The sequence below is a fragment of the Melozone crissalis genome, unplaced genomic scaffold (assembly GCF_028551555.1).
Source record: "Melozone crissalis strain CALT ecotype California unplaced genomic scaffold, PUWL_Pcris_2 ptg000156l_1, whole genome shotgun sequence".
NCBI lineage: Eukaryota > Metazoa > Chordata > Aves > Passeriformes > Passerellidae > Melozone > Melozone crissalis.
This window is the reverse complement of record NW_026535927.1, coordinates 791,493-808,084: the sequence shown is the minus strand read 5'-3', so window position 1 is coordinate 808,084 and position 16,592 is coordinate 791,493. Positions and strand designations below refer to the sequence as shown.

The following is a 16,592-nucleotide window of genomic DNA, read 5'->3' as shown; positions in this document are numbered from 1 at the left end:
AATTGAGAATACAATACCTGGTCTCTCTTTCTCTCTCCTCCATTTTTCTTATCTATTCCACCACTTTTAATTTCCTATTAATAGACTGTGCTTTTCCTTTTCAACTTAGTGAGAGATTTCTCACCTACACAACCTTAGTCAATGGGAGCACTTACATAAGGACTGCACTGTTTGCCCCTGTGCATCTTAATGAAATTGGAGAAATTGTGGGGGTTTTTCCCCTTGTTCTTTGGAATTGCATTCTCCTTTCTCAAAGACTTTTTTTGGCCTCACAAAATTAGATCATAACTTTGCAGAAAACAACCCACTGTGATCACAGCTTCATTGCACAATGCCTGTGCTTTCTTGAATGTTGTTCCCATCTCTTCAAGATGAAGTAAGATCCAGTGGGTTGGACCTTTGATCTGCATAATAAAAGGCAAGGAGATAGTTTGTAAATCCTTCCTTTCTCCATCTTTATTCTTTGCAATTTGGGACTCAAAGACCTGAAATAATTTTTGCTTGCTGAGAGGAAACTTTATGTAATATATGTGGAGAAACTATTATGATAATTAGCGTTGTTAGGAAAAATCAATGTGTGTAAGTCATCCAACAGCAAGCAATGATCTTCTCACAATCAGCAATTTATCATGCATTGTCAATGCAGGAGGGCTAAGACTATTTTATTCAGATAAATTTCTCATTCATTTAGTCAGTAAATCATGGTGCACTTCATGATAGTAATTTTTAATGTGACTGCATTTTGTAAAGTTTTAATCACACATAATGGATTTTATCTGACAATGAGGTCAACCTGTAGTCTCTTCCTCTGTCATTTGAATCTTACCATCCCATCATGGGGAAGATCACAGTCACACCTGGAAGCCCCAGACTGCAAGGAGATAGGAAATACAAGGGGCACAAGAGGATGAATAGTTTAGACTAATTTTTATCAATTGAGGCTTAGGTGAGGATTTACTCTTGGTGGAACAATAACAGATTATACTTGATGTATCCTTGCATCTGAGTGTAGCTGAATTTGTTTGAAAACTCTTTGCATGAGCTCTCCAATGAAGCTTTTGATCTGACCAGCTTGAGCCTGAGCTGCAAGAGCACCTTTAATCCACTGGGTACCCTGGGAAGGATGTAGCTAATGCTGCTCTTTTGTCTGCACTCCATGGTGAACTTTTCCATTGGAAAAGCAGTCAACGATGAGGCATAGAAGTGAGGCAGGGAACCTTTGTGGTTTTCAGAGAGAGACAGGCTGTTCAGTGTCTTCATCTTGAGTCTGAGCTCTGCTGTGACTTGCTCATTCTTAAGCTGGAAGGAAAAGCCCTGTTGTCTTTGTCTACAACAGGAGTGTGCCCTGGATCTTCCTCCCAGCTTCAGTTCAATTCTTCAGGTCTTGCTTTTGTTTCTGAGTAGCTGAGGAGTGTTTCCATTTGCTTCTTATAGATGTGGTTTGAGTTGATGTCTTTCCCCTTTGAAGCAAGCTATGGATGGCTCTTCTCTTTCCTGCTGCTCTCCCTGTGTTCTGGTAATCTCCTTTTCCCCTGCACTGCCTTGCACAGGTCTGTGGTACATGGTTGGGTCCAGGTTTATTAAAGCCCTGTAGGTGTTCCTGTGCTCCTTCCAGCACAGGAGCTATCCTATGGCCACCTGCATGGACATGGTTTTCTTTGCTCCCTTTTACTGATGTGAGATCAGGATGTCATTTAGAGAGGTGTTTGAGTTCCTTTGGGATCAAAGGGCCTCTGGAAGTACAAAATCCTCATCATGTTCCACAAGGCTGGCTCTTGGAAGACCCCTTTAATTTCTCCCTCCAGATCCCCTGATTCCTTCCTTTTGTTGTTCCTCTGAGAGACTGACAATCTAGAGGCTGATGATCCTTTCTCTTACCACAGAACTAGAGAGGGGAGAGGGAGAACTAATTGTCCATGAATTTTGCAGGAGTTTTTTCCTCCTGTGTCAAAAGACTGGCATACCTTGCATGTACTGAGGCTGTGACTTGCCACCCTGTGATGGCCTCCATGTGGAGCCTGACCTGCTCTTTCCAGGTCAGACTCTCTCTTGTTACACTGCTGCAAGTCAGGAATATTCACTGGATAATGAACTTATGCAGAAGCACTTTAGAAAAAAAAATGTGGTCATTAGTTTGGTAAATGGAAATGGAATAAACCTGCTCTGATGTTTTGTTTGGGCGGTTGGAGTTTTGTTTTGTGAGTATTAAAGAGAAGAGCAACCTTAAAACATTGTGTCTTGGCAGGCTTTTAGTATCTCTCTCTGTGCCTTTCTCTGTCTCACTAATGCAACTTTGCCTACAGCTTCATGCATTAGCAATGCAAAGCAGATTTTGAAAGCCAAGGGAATCCAGGCTCTTCCAGATGAACACTGATTTAAAAGAGACAAAAATCTAGAAAAAATAAAGGTTGTTCAAGTGACATATGGTGTGACAGTGACCCTACTGTAAGGACAGATGTACAGAGCTAATGGTAATCCTACACCAGAGCCAGATAACATTCTGAGGTTAGGAAATCAAAGCCCCATGCTTTGGCTTAGCAGAGAATTAGCATGTGGAGCTCTGGAAACAGGGCAATTCAGTTCTTAGCCATGTTGCATTTGGGGCTTTCAGCTTTGGTAGCAGCAAGATCCTACCTCATCCTGTGCAGGAAAATCAGACCCACGTAGTTTGGCCAGGGAACAGAGTGCATTTAGTAAAGCTCGAGTGTTTAGATGGATCGGTGAAGAAGGTGTGTACTCCCTCTGATAATTAGTTCTGAGAAGTTCATGTCTCTTACTGCAGAAACAGCTCATTCACTGCTTCAGAGCTGTGGGGCTTTTAAACTGGGGAATAAGTGCTGACTTTCAGAGCAGAGGCAGCAGCAGTGGTACCCAAGGGATGTTTTGGAGCCTTTTCCCATGGGGACCCCAGGAGCTAACCTACAGCAAACCAAGCCTCAGGTGTGCTCAAGAGCCACCTGTGCTGACACAAGTTTGATATCCTTTAATGACAGAAGAGAATCCCAAGGCTTGGGGTGCAGCCGTGGCTCCCTTGAGCCCCTGGCCAGCAGAGTTTGGAGCAGCTTCAGGTGGCCAAGCACTGTGCAAAGACATGTTCTTCTTCTTCCAGGGAGGGGACTACACATGATGCCATTGTTTTATTTGCCAGAGGCTTGGCATTTACATAAATGCTGTGCCCCTGTTAAAAACAAAGTCATGATCAGTAGGGAAAACCAGGAATGTTCTGTGTTCTCTGGCAAAATACCTCTGTCTCCCTCAAGCCCACCTCTCTGCCCTACTTCTTGTGACTCCCCTCTCTTTCTTCTGGTTTTAAAATATATTTAGCAATGAGATCTTCCTTATTTGTATTCTCTGAAAACACAGGAAGTAGGTCATGTCTTCCAATACATTATATCAGCAGCAGTCATTGGAAAACAGAAATTAATAGGGTAGGACCATAATTTTTTGGTGCAGTTTTGGATGCCTTAGCAGCATTCAGTTAGGCTTTATTTTTAAAGTGGCAAAATGTTCCCAGTATCAACAAAAAAGATTATAGCACTGACTTTTTACCATGCTCATTCAATTTCTTTTTTATGTTTACTTTTGCTTTCCCTCAAACGAGGTATTTGGGTATAAGAGAAAAACACAAATTTAAAATGTCTAAAGGCAACACATGATTAAAAAGTTAAAAAATTTTTTCAGGCTTATTTTGGAAAGTGTCCTGACTCAGTTGCAGAAAATAGGCAAGGATTTATAGAATTTGTTGATGTTGTTCTTCAAATCCTATGCACATATTTTCTATCATTATTGTTCAGGAATGGGGACCTGTTGTATTTTTTTCTATTTGCTATCAAATATTTTCTGTCATAGTATCTGGATCCAAGTACAAAATCTATGTTATGTTAAGCTGTATTCCAGTCACTACAAAGTTGAACTCCTTTATCTAATTAAAAGGCACGTCAGATTTTTTTAATACAATCTTTCTGAAAGATTTTTGGGCTTATTCATTACTTTAGAAGGAAGCTTAGGTGTTTAGTGTCATTTCTCTTTGCATTTTGCATTCAAATTAAAAAAAAAATTAATTGGCCTCTGTGCATATCTGTCTCTGCTTTTTTGTTGTATCATCTGCTTCTTGTTTTCCTCCTGCAAGCAGAGTTATATCCTCTTGCTTAGAATAATGTGTTATGGGGGAAAAGAGGAAACTGATTTAAGTACTTAAACCAAAAAACTTACACAATCCCCTCTTGTTTTTGCTGGTGTCCCTGGAAGCCAGAGCACAGTCAGTCATTCCTGCACACAGTCAATAGCAAATATTTTAAATCAAGGCTGTTCGCAGAGTATCCATGTTGGGTTTTGTTGCAAGTGATGGATCACTAATAGTTCAAAACTCAGAGACTGGGAGCTTCTTTTGTAAATGGAAGGGGATTATTTCATGCTGTTGAGTGTCCCTGCCAAAGTAGAAAAGTCTCTTAGGAGAGGTGGGGTTGTGTATCCAGGAGTTGCTTGCAATGTACAATTTCAGTAAAAACTGAAAACATACTTAGGAAAAATCAAACCAAGCAAACAAAATTTCAGCTCTGTGCTGCTGCTCTCAGATCAAGCCCCTGAAAAGGAAACACAACATAATACTCACCTGGCAAATGTGGCCTGATCAGGGTTTTGGCTTGTGAAATATGGCTTGGCTCAACAGCTAATAAAGTTGCTTGTAATACAGAGGGCTTGCTCAATAATGGTATTATGAAAATTCTTTTAATTGTTACACATAATTGCTCCTGAACTTCATGGTAATTCTATTTTGGAGTACTAAAACTTGAGTTAGTAGAATCATGAGCACCGAGCCGGTCTGCCTGTTCTTGTTCCATCCTCTTGACAGCAGGTGCAGTGTTTCAGTTCACCCAGCTGTGTTCTTCACATGCAAAGGGAAGTTTTCACAAAGGCAGCGATGCTCCCAAATCCCACAGAAACTGAGTGCAGTTATGTGATTGAGTCTCTAAGTCTCATTTCTTCTTTTAAAATTTCTCTCTGTATCTTTATCATTTTGGTTTCACTAGACAAGAATGCCCAAACGTCTTCCACAGTTGGTACATTTGATTAGAAACACTGACAGATAAATATAATCCCTGCTACCCTTACCATGTTCCTGCTTTCACAGGCATTAGCTGTTAGCCCTTAAGAACTGGGAAACAAAATGTAATAAATCTTCCATTTCACCTCTTTGTCGCCCTTTTTCTATCAGAGTGGCCCTAAAGGGGCTTTTGGTCCCCATGACACCTCTCCATAGCCTGTCAGGGATGATATAGCATTGGCATTTTGGGAAATCCCTGTAGTTCTGGGGACTTAACAATTTGGCTTAGGAATCACAGCCTCTTTACTTGAGTCACTGATCTTATTAGAGAAACCTCCTAGACACAGGGCTGCAGTTTTTTGGAGAGAGATGGACAGCCAGCTGCAGGACACAGGTTTTTCCTAGAGCCAATGAGCACCTCTTTGTCACTAGAGTAGAGCAGAAGACTCCAGAGTGGCAATGCTGTCTTGGCAAATGCCTTTTCCATTGCAGACTGAACTGCTCAGGGTCCCCCCAAAACAGGGCTTGTCAGCAACTCAGCCTTGGACATACTCAGATCTTATCCTGCTTCTGTGTACTTGCACTCCTCTTCCTTTAAACATCCCAGTGTTTCTCTGAGACCTTGAAAGGGCAAAGGAATGTACTGCTGATTCTCACTTTCTCTTGAATGATGCCCTTGAGTGGCCTCTGAGGGAGATAACACTTCCCAGGCTTATCACCTCTTTGGTATGGAAAACCCATTTTTTCCCCTCCGAGGGAGTGTCCTTGGGCCTCTTACCTCAAAGTTCAGGATAAGCTCTCTTTCTCTGACAAAATCACAGTGAGTGGAAAGAGACTGGGGCATTCACAGCTGGCACAGAAACCTTGTGAAATACAGAAGCTTCCTTGACTGTGGAGTAGCTGGGATGTCCAGAGTTCACCCATCTTGCAAGATGGCAAATGTTGCAGTACTCATCAAACTCCAGCAGAGAAAGGAGGGAAAGGAGGTGCCTTTTCCTTTTCCTGCCTCACCTGTGCACGTGCAGGGCCCGATACATCCCTAATGCACATCTCTGTAATTTCCAGAATTGTCTCACTTTAGGAGGTTTGATCCTGACTAGCTGGGAGTCTGAGAAACAGCAGAGAGCATATAAGGGGTGCAGACACAGAACTGCTTCCAGGCTCTCTGATTTGTGAGCTAGAATAACGTGTAACAATAGTTACCACTCCATAGCAAAATGTACTAAAATAGAAAGCTTCCTATTTGATTTTCTTTGAGCCACACCTCCACAAAATCCAGCCACCCACAAATGAAGCACCAACAGCTTCAGCTTGACACTTTTAAATATAGTAAAAAGCTCTTGAGAAGGCTTCCAGGACAGCATACATTTTTTGGGACATGTAGATCCATTTTTCTCTGTAAGAGGGAGAGGCGGTTCTGTGCAGCACGAACAGGAGTGGGGAGCAGCAATGGGAATTAGAGTGAATTTTCCCCCATCACTCTGGAGAGTGATCACTTTAGAGTTCCACCTTGTTAAATGGCTGGCTGGAATCATGCATGATTAATGGGCAAAATGAAAATTAGATTATGTGTCTTCACTCTTCCTGTGACCTCTACTTTCTCCTGTATCAACTTAAAGCAGCTGGGGGTGGGAGGGGAAGGGAAGGAAAAGAATTAAAATCCTGTATAAAAATCCAGAAGAGAAAGGGAGAAGGAAAGGAAAGGTGCAGGGCCCCTCTGCAAATTATATGCCAAGAATCATGGCTTCTGAAGTATGAATCCCACAGTGCTAAAGCTTGAGGAATTAAAACGTGGAAAAAATGCCAAATTTTCAGGCTGCCTGTCAGTAGCACCACATATGCCAATCACCCATGTGGAACTGCATCCTCTGGGAAATCTGGCTTCCCTGTGCACTGCACACAGGAGGTGACCTGTGGTTCAGACTCAGTCAAGCCATCGGAACAGATGCCTTCCCCTTTGTGGAAGAAAGTTTCAGTGTGTTGCCCATTTTTGGACTCCCGTTTGGACTATCCATTTGAAGACATGAGTCCTAGAGGCAGAGGGAAATCCCTGCTTGCCTGCAGGCGTGGGGCTCTCTGGCAGTTGTGACATCCTTCAGTGCTGTCTGTAATCAGAGCATAGATCTCTGCACTCACTCAGGGGCACCTCATGTGTGGAGGCACCAGCAGCCTGCTCTCTTTTCATGCCTCTCTCTGTAATATCAGAAAGCAAAGGTTTTCCTCACCACTTACAGACTGCTAGCACAGAACAAAATGCGTCTTGCTGTGCCCTCCACAACTTCATTCTTTGGAGGAAAAATGCACATATGAATCCTATATTCACTTGAAATAGCTAAAAGTCAGTGTGTTACATGATTTGCTACAGAGTCCATGGAGTGTGCTCCCAGGCACAGGGTGTGAGTCCTGGGATATCCTGTGCAGGGTCTGCAGTTGGACTCTATGATCCTTGTGTGTCCCTTCCAACTCAGGATATTCTATCATTTTGGGGATTTGATTCCTGATTTTTAAAAAGTTCAGGGTTGGCTGTTCTGTGATGGTCTTTTCATCTCCCTTGCATGAGAGTAACAAAAATGCTATAAGAAACTTCACCATTTCCTTTGGGATTGGCAGAGCTGGGCTTAACAGAGCTGGGATTTATAAAGCTGGGATTAACAGATCTGGGATTGACAGAGCTGGGATTGACAGAGCTGGGATTAACAGAGCTGGGATTGACAGAGCTGGGTTAACAGAGCTGGGATTAACAGAGCTGGGATTGACAGAGCTGGGATTGACAGGGCTGGGATTAACAGGGCTGGGATTAACAGAGCTGGGATTAACAGAGCTGGGATTTGGAGAAGTGGGATTAACAGAGCTGGGATTAACAGAGCTGGGATTGACAGAGCTGGGATTAACAGAGCTGGGATTGACAGAGCTGGGATTAACAGAGCTGGGATTAACAGGGCTGGGATTAACAGAGCTGGGATTAACAGAGCTGGGATTAACAGGGCTGGGATTAACAGAGCTGGGATTGACAGAGCTGGGATTAACAGAGCTGGGATTAACAGATCTGGGATTGACAGAGCTGGGATTAACAGAGCTGGGATTGACAGAGCTTGGATTGACAGAGCTGGGATTAACAGAGCTGGGATTGACAGAGCTGGGATTAACAGAGCTGGGATTAACAGAGCTGGGATTGACAGAGGTGGGATTAACAGAGCTGGGATTGACAGTTGGGATTGACAGAGCTGGGATTAACAGAGCTGGGATTAACAGAGCTGGGATTGACAGAGCTGGGATCAACAGAGCTGGGATTAACAGAGCCGGGATTTGGAGAACTGGGATTAACAGAGCTGGGATTAACAGAGCTGGGATTAACAGGGCTGGGATTGACAGAGCTGGGATTAACAGAGCTGGGATTAACAGAGCTGGGATTAACAGAGCTGGGATTGACAGAGCTGGGATTAACAGAGCTGGTTTAACAGAGCTGGGATTGACAGAGCTGGGATTAACAGAGCTGGGATTGACAGAGCTGGGATTGACAGAGCTGGGATTAACAGAGCTGGGATTGACAGAGCTGGGATTTACAGAGCTGGGATTAACAGAGCTGGGATTAACAAAGCTGGGATTAACACAGCTGGGATTGACAGAGCTGGGATTGACAGAGCTGGGATTAACACGGCTGGGATTGACAGAGCTGGGATTGACAGAGCTGGGATTAACAGAACTGGGATTGACAGAGCTGGGATTAACAGAGCTGGGATTGACAGAGCTGGGATTAACAGAGCTGGGATTGACAGTTGGGATTGACAGAGCTGGGATTAACAGAGCTGGGATTAACAGAGCTGGGATTAAGAGCTGGGATTGACAGAGCTGGGATTAACAGAGCTGGTTTAACAGAGCTGGGATTGACAGAGCTGGGATTAACAGAGCTGGGATTGACAGAGCTGGGATTGACAGAGCTGGGATTAACAGAGCTGGGATTGACAGAGTTGGGATTTACAGAGCTGGGATAAACAGAGCTGGGATTAACAAAGCTGGGATTAACACAGCTGGGATTGACAGAGCTGGGATTAACAGAGCTGGGATTAACAGAGCTGGGATTGACAGAGCTGGGATTAACACGGCTGGGATTTACAGAGCTGGGATTGACAGAGCTGGGATTAACAGAGCTGGGATTAACAGAACTGGGATTAACAGAGCTGGGATTAACAGAGCTGGGATTGACAGGGCTGGGATTGACAGAGCTGGGTTAACAGAGCTGGGATTGACAGAGCTGGGATTAACAGAGGTGGGATTGACAGAGCTGGGATTGACAGAGCTGGGATTAACAGAGCTGGGATTAACAGAGCTGGGATTGACAGGGCTGGGATTGACAGAGCTGGGTTAACAGAGCTGGGATTAACAGAGCTGGGATTGACAGAGCTGGGATTGACAGAGCTGGGATTAACAGAGCTGGGATTAACAGAGCTGGGATTGACAGAGCTGGCTTTAACAGAGCTGGGGTTAACAGAGCTGGCTTTAACACTGGCTCCGAACACTTTCTCCATGAATTCCCCCTTTGGGAACGTTTCCTTTGGGAATGTTCCCGTCTCTCCTTGCCTTTCCTTTAGGGAGATCCACGTGTCCACGGCCTGGCAGCGCTCGAGGGAGAGAAGGTGAGTGCTTCCAGAAGATTCTTGGAATGCTGGGGGATCCCTTGCTAAGCTGGGGGATCCTGCCTGGCATTAAATCCCAACCCTAAATCCCTGCTGTGTCCTCATTGCCTTTCCTGGGTCCTCTGTCCCCAGGGGGAGTCAGGAGAGCCAGGACCCAAGGGACAGGTGAGTGATGGGGATTTGGGACCGAGGACACCCCAAAACTTGGGTGGATTTGTGGGATCCTGAGCTGGATCTTCCCTGCTGAGGTGCTGGGGGAATATTTTCCCTGGAAATGGGGCCCAGTGATCATGATCAGCCCTGGATTCAGGCTCAGCTCCTCCTTGGGGTTAAACCCTGGATTCAGGCTCGGTTCTGGGCTCAGCACCAGGTTCAGGCTCAGCCCTGTTTTGGGATCCAGTGCTGGATTCAGTCTCAGCCCCATTTTGGGATCCAGCCCTTGATTCAAGTTCAGCCCCAATTTTTGGGATCCAACCCTGGATTCAGCCCCAGCCCCAATTTCTGGGATCCAGGCCTTGATTCAGCTCCAGCCCCATATGGAATCCAGCCCCAATTTTTGGGATCCAGCCCCAATTTTTGGGATCCAGCCCCAATTTTTGGGATCCAATGCTGGATTCAGCCCCAGCCCCAATTTTTGAGATCCAGCCCTAGGTTCAGCCCTAGCCCAAATTTTTGGGATCCAACCCTGGATTCAGCTCCAGCCCATTTGGGATCCAGCCCCAGTTTTTGGGATCCAGCCCGTTTTTGGGATCCAGCCCTGGATTCAGCTCCAGCCCCATTTGGGATCCAGCCCCAGTTTTTGGGATCCAGCCCGTTTTTGGGATCCAGCCCTGGATTCAGCTCCAGCCCCATTTGGGATCCAGCCCACATTTTTGGGATCCAGCCCCAATTTTGGGATCCAGCCCGTTTTTGGGATCCAATGCTGGATTCAGCCCCAGCCCCAATTTTTGTGATTCAGCCCTGGATTCAGCTCCAGCCCCATTTGGGATCCAGCCCCAGTTTTTGAGATTCAGCCCTGGGTTCAGCCCCAGACCCAATTTTTGGGATCCAGCCCCAGTTTTTGGGATCCAGCCTGGGTTCACCCCCAGCCCGGTTTGGGACCCAGCCCTGCCCATGTTTTTTGGGACATTTTGGGCTCTCGGGGTGCAGCCCCCATGCTCAGCACAGCCTGAGCCCCTCATGCCCCTCTCTCTCCATCCCTCCTCAGCAAGGCATCCAGGGAGAGCTCAGCTTTCCCGGCCCCTCGGGGGATGCAGGAGCGCCGGGAATTCGGGGCTATCCCGGCCCGCCCGGCCCGCGGGGGCTGGTGGGGGAGCGCGGAGTGGCGGGAATGCCGGGCCCGAGGGGCACAGCCGTGAGTACCCCGATCCTACAAACCTCCTCATCCTCCCTGCTCGGCAGGAATTGCCTCTGCTTCCCACCCAGCTCCTCGGGGAACACGCTGCTGTTCCACTCAGGAGCTGGGATCCTGCTTTCCTGGGGAGGAATTCTGCCTTTCCCACTGTGTATGGCATCCAAAAACTGTCCCTGTATAAACCAGCCAGCAGCAGGGATTTAAAGGGTTGGGATTTTTCCCTAAAATCCTCATTTTGGACTCTAATGCCATGAGCACAGAGCAAGCTGAGCACTTGCCCTGGGACAGAACAGGGAAGAGCAGGGTGGGAAGGTGACCTGGGATGCAGGGAGGGGATGGAGATTGGGATTTGGGCTGGGAAGGGCTCTGGGAGGGGACAAAAGGAGTGAAATTCTCTTCCTGGCAGGGCCGGGACGCTGGGGACCAGCACATCGTGGACGTGGTGCTGAAGATGCTGCAAGGTGAGGGCGGAGCGGGGCCACCAGATCCCACGGATCCCATGGATCTCTTCCCATGGATCCCACCTCATGGATCCAGTGGATCCCATCCCGTGGATCCCATGTGGATCTCTTCCTATAGATCCCACCCTATGGATCCCATTGTTCCCATCCCATGGATCTCTTCCTATGGATCCCATCCCATGGATCCCACCCCATGGATCCTGTGGAGTCCCCTCCCCATGGATCTCACCCTATGGATCCCATCCCATGGATCCCATGAATCCCATGGGTCCTGTCCCATGGATCTCTTCCTATGGATCCCATCCCAGGGACACCACCCCATGGATCCGGTGGAATCCCCTCCCCATGGATCTCATCCTATGGATCCCATGCCATGGATTCCATGGTTCCCATCCCATGGATCCCACCCCATGGATCCCATCCCATGGATCTCTTCCTATGGATCCCATCCCATGGTTCCCACTCCATGGATCCCACCCAGTGGATCCCATCCCATGGATCCTGTGGATCCTACCCCATGGTTCCCATCCTGTGGATCCCATCCCATGAATCCCATCCCATGGATTCCATGAATCCCACCCCATGAATCCCATGGTTCCCACCCCATGGATCCCACCCCATGGATCCCTTCCCATGGATCCCATCCTGTGGATCTCATGGTTCCCACCCCATGGATCCCACCCCGTGGATCCCATCCCGGCCCCTCTCTGCCCCACAGAGCAGCTGGCAGAGGTGGCCGTGAGCGCCAAGAGAGCTGCCCTGGGTGGGGTCGGGGCCATGGGACCTCTCGGTCCCCCCGGCCCCCCAGGGCCACCCGGTGATCAGGGACCCCACGGCCCCATGGGACCCCGAGGTGTCCCCGGAATCCTGGGAGCTGCCGGGCAGATCGGCAATGTCGGACCCAAAGGTGGGTGGTGGTGACATGGTGCCAGGTGCAAACCCTCCTGGGGTGGCACTGCCATGTTTGTCCCCATCCCTGATCACCCATCCAGGGTTGCCATGGAGTCCTTCCCCCCTTTTTGTACCCACAGGGAAGAGAGGAGAGAAGGGCGAGCGGGGAGAGGTTGGCCGTGGCCACCCGGGAATGCCAGGTCCTCCAGGGATCCCAGGTGAGACCAGGTGTCCCCAGGTGGCCTTTGTCACCTTGGGGTGATGAGCCCAGCGGTGGCCGGGGACCTTCTGATCCATCCCACAAAACCTGCACAGGTTCATCCCACAAAACCAGCCCAGGCTCATCCTGTAAATCCGCTCAGGTTTATTCCACAAAAATTGCCCAGGTTCATCCCGCAAAACCTTCTCAGGTTTATCCCACAAAATTTACACAGGTTCATCCCACAAAAACTGCCTAGGCTCATCCTGTAAATCTGCTCAAGTTTATTCCATAAAACCTGCCTGGGATCCTCCCACAAAATGGGCCCAAGTTCATCCCATAAAACCTGCACAAGCTCATCCCACAAAACCTCAATTCATCCCTATTTCTGAGAAAAATCCCTATTATTTCTGAGGAGAAAAATCTCTATGTTCCAGGGGAAAATCCCTATATCTGAGGGAAAAACCCTATTTCTGAGGGAAAAATCCCTATTATTTCTCAGGAAAAAAAAAAAAATCCCTATTATTTCTGAGGGGAAATCCATGATTCTGAGGGAAAAAAAATCCCTATTATTTCTCAGAGGAAAATCCCTATTATTTCTGAGGGAAAAACTCCTATTTCTGAGGGGAAAACCCCTATTTCTCAGATAAAACCCATCTCTCAGCTTGATTCTCAGCACCCCACCCATCCCACCCCGTTGCCTTTCCAGGTCTCCCGGGCATCCCCGGCCACGCTGTGGACGGCAAGGCGGGCGAGCGGGGCCTGCCGGGCTCCCCGGGCGAGGCGGGCCGGCCGGGGCTGCCGGGGCCCGCGGGCCTGCCCGGCTTCTGCGAGCCCGCCGCCTGCCTGGCAGCCTCGGCCTACGCGGCCGCCCGCCTCCCGGAGCCGGGCAGCGTCAAGGGCCCCTCGTTCTGAGCGATTCCCCGTGAAAATCCCTTCCCAAAGTGACCACAACACTGCACTCCCACAGGGAGAAGTTTCCGCGCTTTCCCGCTTCTGGTGTGAGGGTGGAGGCGGGGGAAAACGCAGCCTTAAATTGTTAATTTTGGGACCTGATTTTCTTTTACACAGTTCTGGCAGCATAAAAAAATCTTAGAGTGGGTATAAATTTTATTTAAATACGCTTTAGGGTTGCTCCGTTCTGAGCAATTTCCTAAGGAAAATCCCTTCCCAAAGTGACCACAACACTGCAATCCCACAAGGAGAAGCTGCCGCACTTTCCCGGTTCTGGTATGAGGGTGGACAGCAGAGAAAACACAGTCTTAAACTGTTAATTTTGGGACTTGATTTGTTTTACTCAGTTCTGGCAGCATAAATTCTATTTAACTATACTTTAGGGTTCCTCTGTGCTGCCCCTCATTCTGAGTAATTCCCTCATGAAAATCCCTTCCAAAAGTGACCAGAACACTGCGAGAAGTGGCCTCGCATTCCCGGTTCTGGCGTGAGGGTGGACAGAGGGAAAACACAGCCCTAAAATGTTAATTTTGGGAATAACCCCAAATTTGGGACCTAATTTTCTTTTACAGAGGTCTGGCAGCATAAAAAAAATCTTAGAGTGGGCATAAATTTTAGTTCATGGAGAGAAGCTTCCGCGCTTTCCCAGGAGAAGCGGCCGCGCTTTCCTGGTTCCTGTGGTGAGGGTGGACGCAGGGAAAACACGGCCCTAAAATGTTAATTTTGGGACCTGTTTTTTTTTTTTTTTTTTTTACAGAGTTTTGGCAGCATACATTTTACTTAAATATACTTTAGGGTTCCTCTGTGCTGCCAGAATCTGTAAAGAGATCTTTATGTGAACCAGAATCAGGGCCTCTAATCCTGTTTCCATCCATGGGGTTTCAAATCTGCTCCCTGCAGCCTTTCCCCCCACCGCCAAAAAAAAAAAAGGAATAAATTTTATAATTCCCTGTGATGTTTGAAGGAGCTGATAAAAATTCCCTTTTTAGCCTTCCCTTTTCTTTTTTAAATTGGAATTTTTCAAGCCCCACCCCCAAAACCAAAATCATGGTTTGATTATTTAAGAGAATTCCCAGCTCCAACTTGGTCACTCCCAGAGCTGTAAATCTTTGTAAAATAGGGATATTTTATAATTGTGATGAGGATAACACTAACTTTTGGAAAAATGGACAATAAAACCGAGCTGGATTCTTAATAAGTGGAATGATTTGTGGATTTCTTTGGATTTAAGCAAGGCCGTGGTGCGGTGCAAAATTTTGAGGGTAGAAGTTGACATAAAATAACAGGATGGCTTCTGAGGTAGTATTGGAAACAGAAAAGTTTAAATAAAAGGTAAAATAACAAAGCTTTTTCAGAGAAAAACTGAGTTGGGGTAAGAGGTTTTTAGTCTTACTAAAACACTCCATAAAAGCAATTTTTTTCTTTGTTCTCTTCTTTATCTAGTGAATTATTTAGGTTAGGCTTTTTAGTCTCTGTCTAATTAGACAGCCCTAAGTTTAAAGTCTCAAAAGTTCTATAAAGTGTCTTTATTCCCATTGGAAAAAAATTCCCATTTTCCGACCCCTCTGAGAAATCCCGCTCCAGCTGTGCCACACATCTGGGCCACATCCCAGCTCTTCCTGCCTTTTCTCCCCACGAGAGGGAGCTGCCAACCCGTGGAATTGGCTCTTCCAGCCTGGGATATTCCCGAAAAACGCGGATTTCCTTCAGGAAGGGGCTGGAGCATCCCCCGGCACCGGGCTGAGGGGGGAAAAGGGGGAATTCCCTTCCTTTGACCCCTTCCCGCTTTTGGGACGGACATGGAAGGGATGGAAGGGGCTGGGAGCTGGATTTTGGTCCTGGAGCAGGGAAAACCACTTCCAGGTGGGATCAGGGCTGAGTTTATGTTCTGGAGCAGGAAAAAGCCACTTCCAGGAAGGATCAGGGGCTGGGTTTTGGTCCTGGAGCAGGGAAAAGTCACTTCCAGGTGGGATCAGGGGCTGAATTTGGGTCCTGGAGCAGGGAAGAGCAACTTCCAGTGGGATCAGGGCTGAATTCGGTTCCTGGAGCAGGAAAAAGCCACTTAAGGAGGGATCAGGGCCAAGTTTTGGTCCTGGGACTGGGAAAAGTCACTTCCAGGAAGGATCACGGGCTGAATTTTTGTCTTGGAACAGGGAAAAGCCACTTCCAGGTGGGATTCGGGCTGGGTTTTGGTCCCGGAGCAGGGAAAAAACCACTTCAGGAGGGATCAGGGCCTGAGCAGGGAAAAGACACTTCCAGGTGGGAACAGGGCTGAGTTTTGGTCCTGGAACAGGGAAAAGCCACTTCCAGGTAGGATCAGGGGCTGGGTTTTGGTCCTGGAGCAGGAAAAAGCGACTTCCAGGTGGGATCAGGGCTGAGCAGGGAAAAGCCACTTCCCAGGACAGAGCAGGAAAAGCTCTGCTGTGCCTGTGGAGCATCCTGGGCATCCAGGAGTTTCCAGGAATCCTTGGGAGCTCCTCAGTCCCACACAGCACAGCCTGGGATGGGATGGGTGAGCTCCAGCACATCCAGGGACGCTGCTCCAGCTGATCCTGCACCTTCCAGAGGCAGCAGAGCTTCCCCGAAATCGCTGAGGGCAGCAGTGAGGGAGCTCTGCTTGGCAAGGAGCAGCTCTGACCTTCCTGATCCATCCTGGCAGGCGGCAGGAATCCGGAGCCTGGCAAAGCCGGCGTCTGGGAAGGCTAAAAAGCTCGGGAATTAATTAAAATTCCGGGAAGCAGCTGTCTGGAGCTCCTGCCTCTCTCTCTCCCACCTGCTCGTGCCTCATGGATTCTCCTGGGAGCCAGCCCAGTCCTTGTCACCTCAGCTGATCCCTGCTCCCAGACAGCCAAACCTCAAGATCCAAAGCCTGGCCAGGCAGGGCTTCTTTTCCAGGCAAAACCAGGTGGAATCTTTCCAAATTAATTCCAAGAGTTTTGAGAATCTGCTCCCTGGGAATAGAGGAGGAGGAGAGCAGCGTCCTGCCCGTCTTTGGTGGGATGGGAAAGGAAAAAGAGAAGAAGGGAAAGGGAATTGAGGATCATTTGGGATTGCA

At 47.8% G+C, this 16,592-nt stretch overlaps 1 protein-coding gene across 1 annotated transcript in view; it reads left to right on the top strand.

The window, feature by feature from the left end:
* Positions 1–13,498, top strand: part of LOC128948762 (mastermind-like protein 3) — a 29,642-nt gene extending 16,144 nt beyond the window's left edge. Inside the window, exons 3-9 of the mRNA XM_054293526.1 lie at positions 9,634–9,678; positions 9,811–9,843; positions 10,886–11,032; positions 11,439–11,493; positions 12,212–12,400; positions 12,525–12,602; positions 13,293–13,498. Of these exons, the coding sequence (XP_054149501.1) occupies positions 9,634–9,678; positions 9,811–9,843; positions 10,886–11,032; positions 11,439–11,493; positions 12,212–12,400; positions 12,525–12,602; positions 13,293–13,498 (753 nt within the window). The remainder of the gene's footprint in view (positions 1–9,633; positions 9,679–9,810; positions 9,844–10,885; positions 11,033–11,438; positions 11,494–12,211; positions 12,401–12,524; positions 12,603–13,292) is intronic.
* Positions 13,499–16,592: the final 3,094 nt, after the last annotated feature.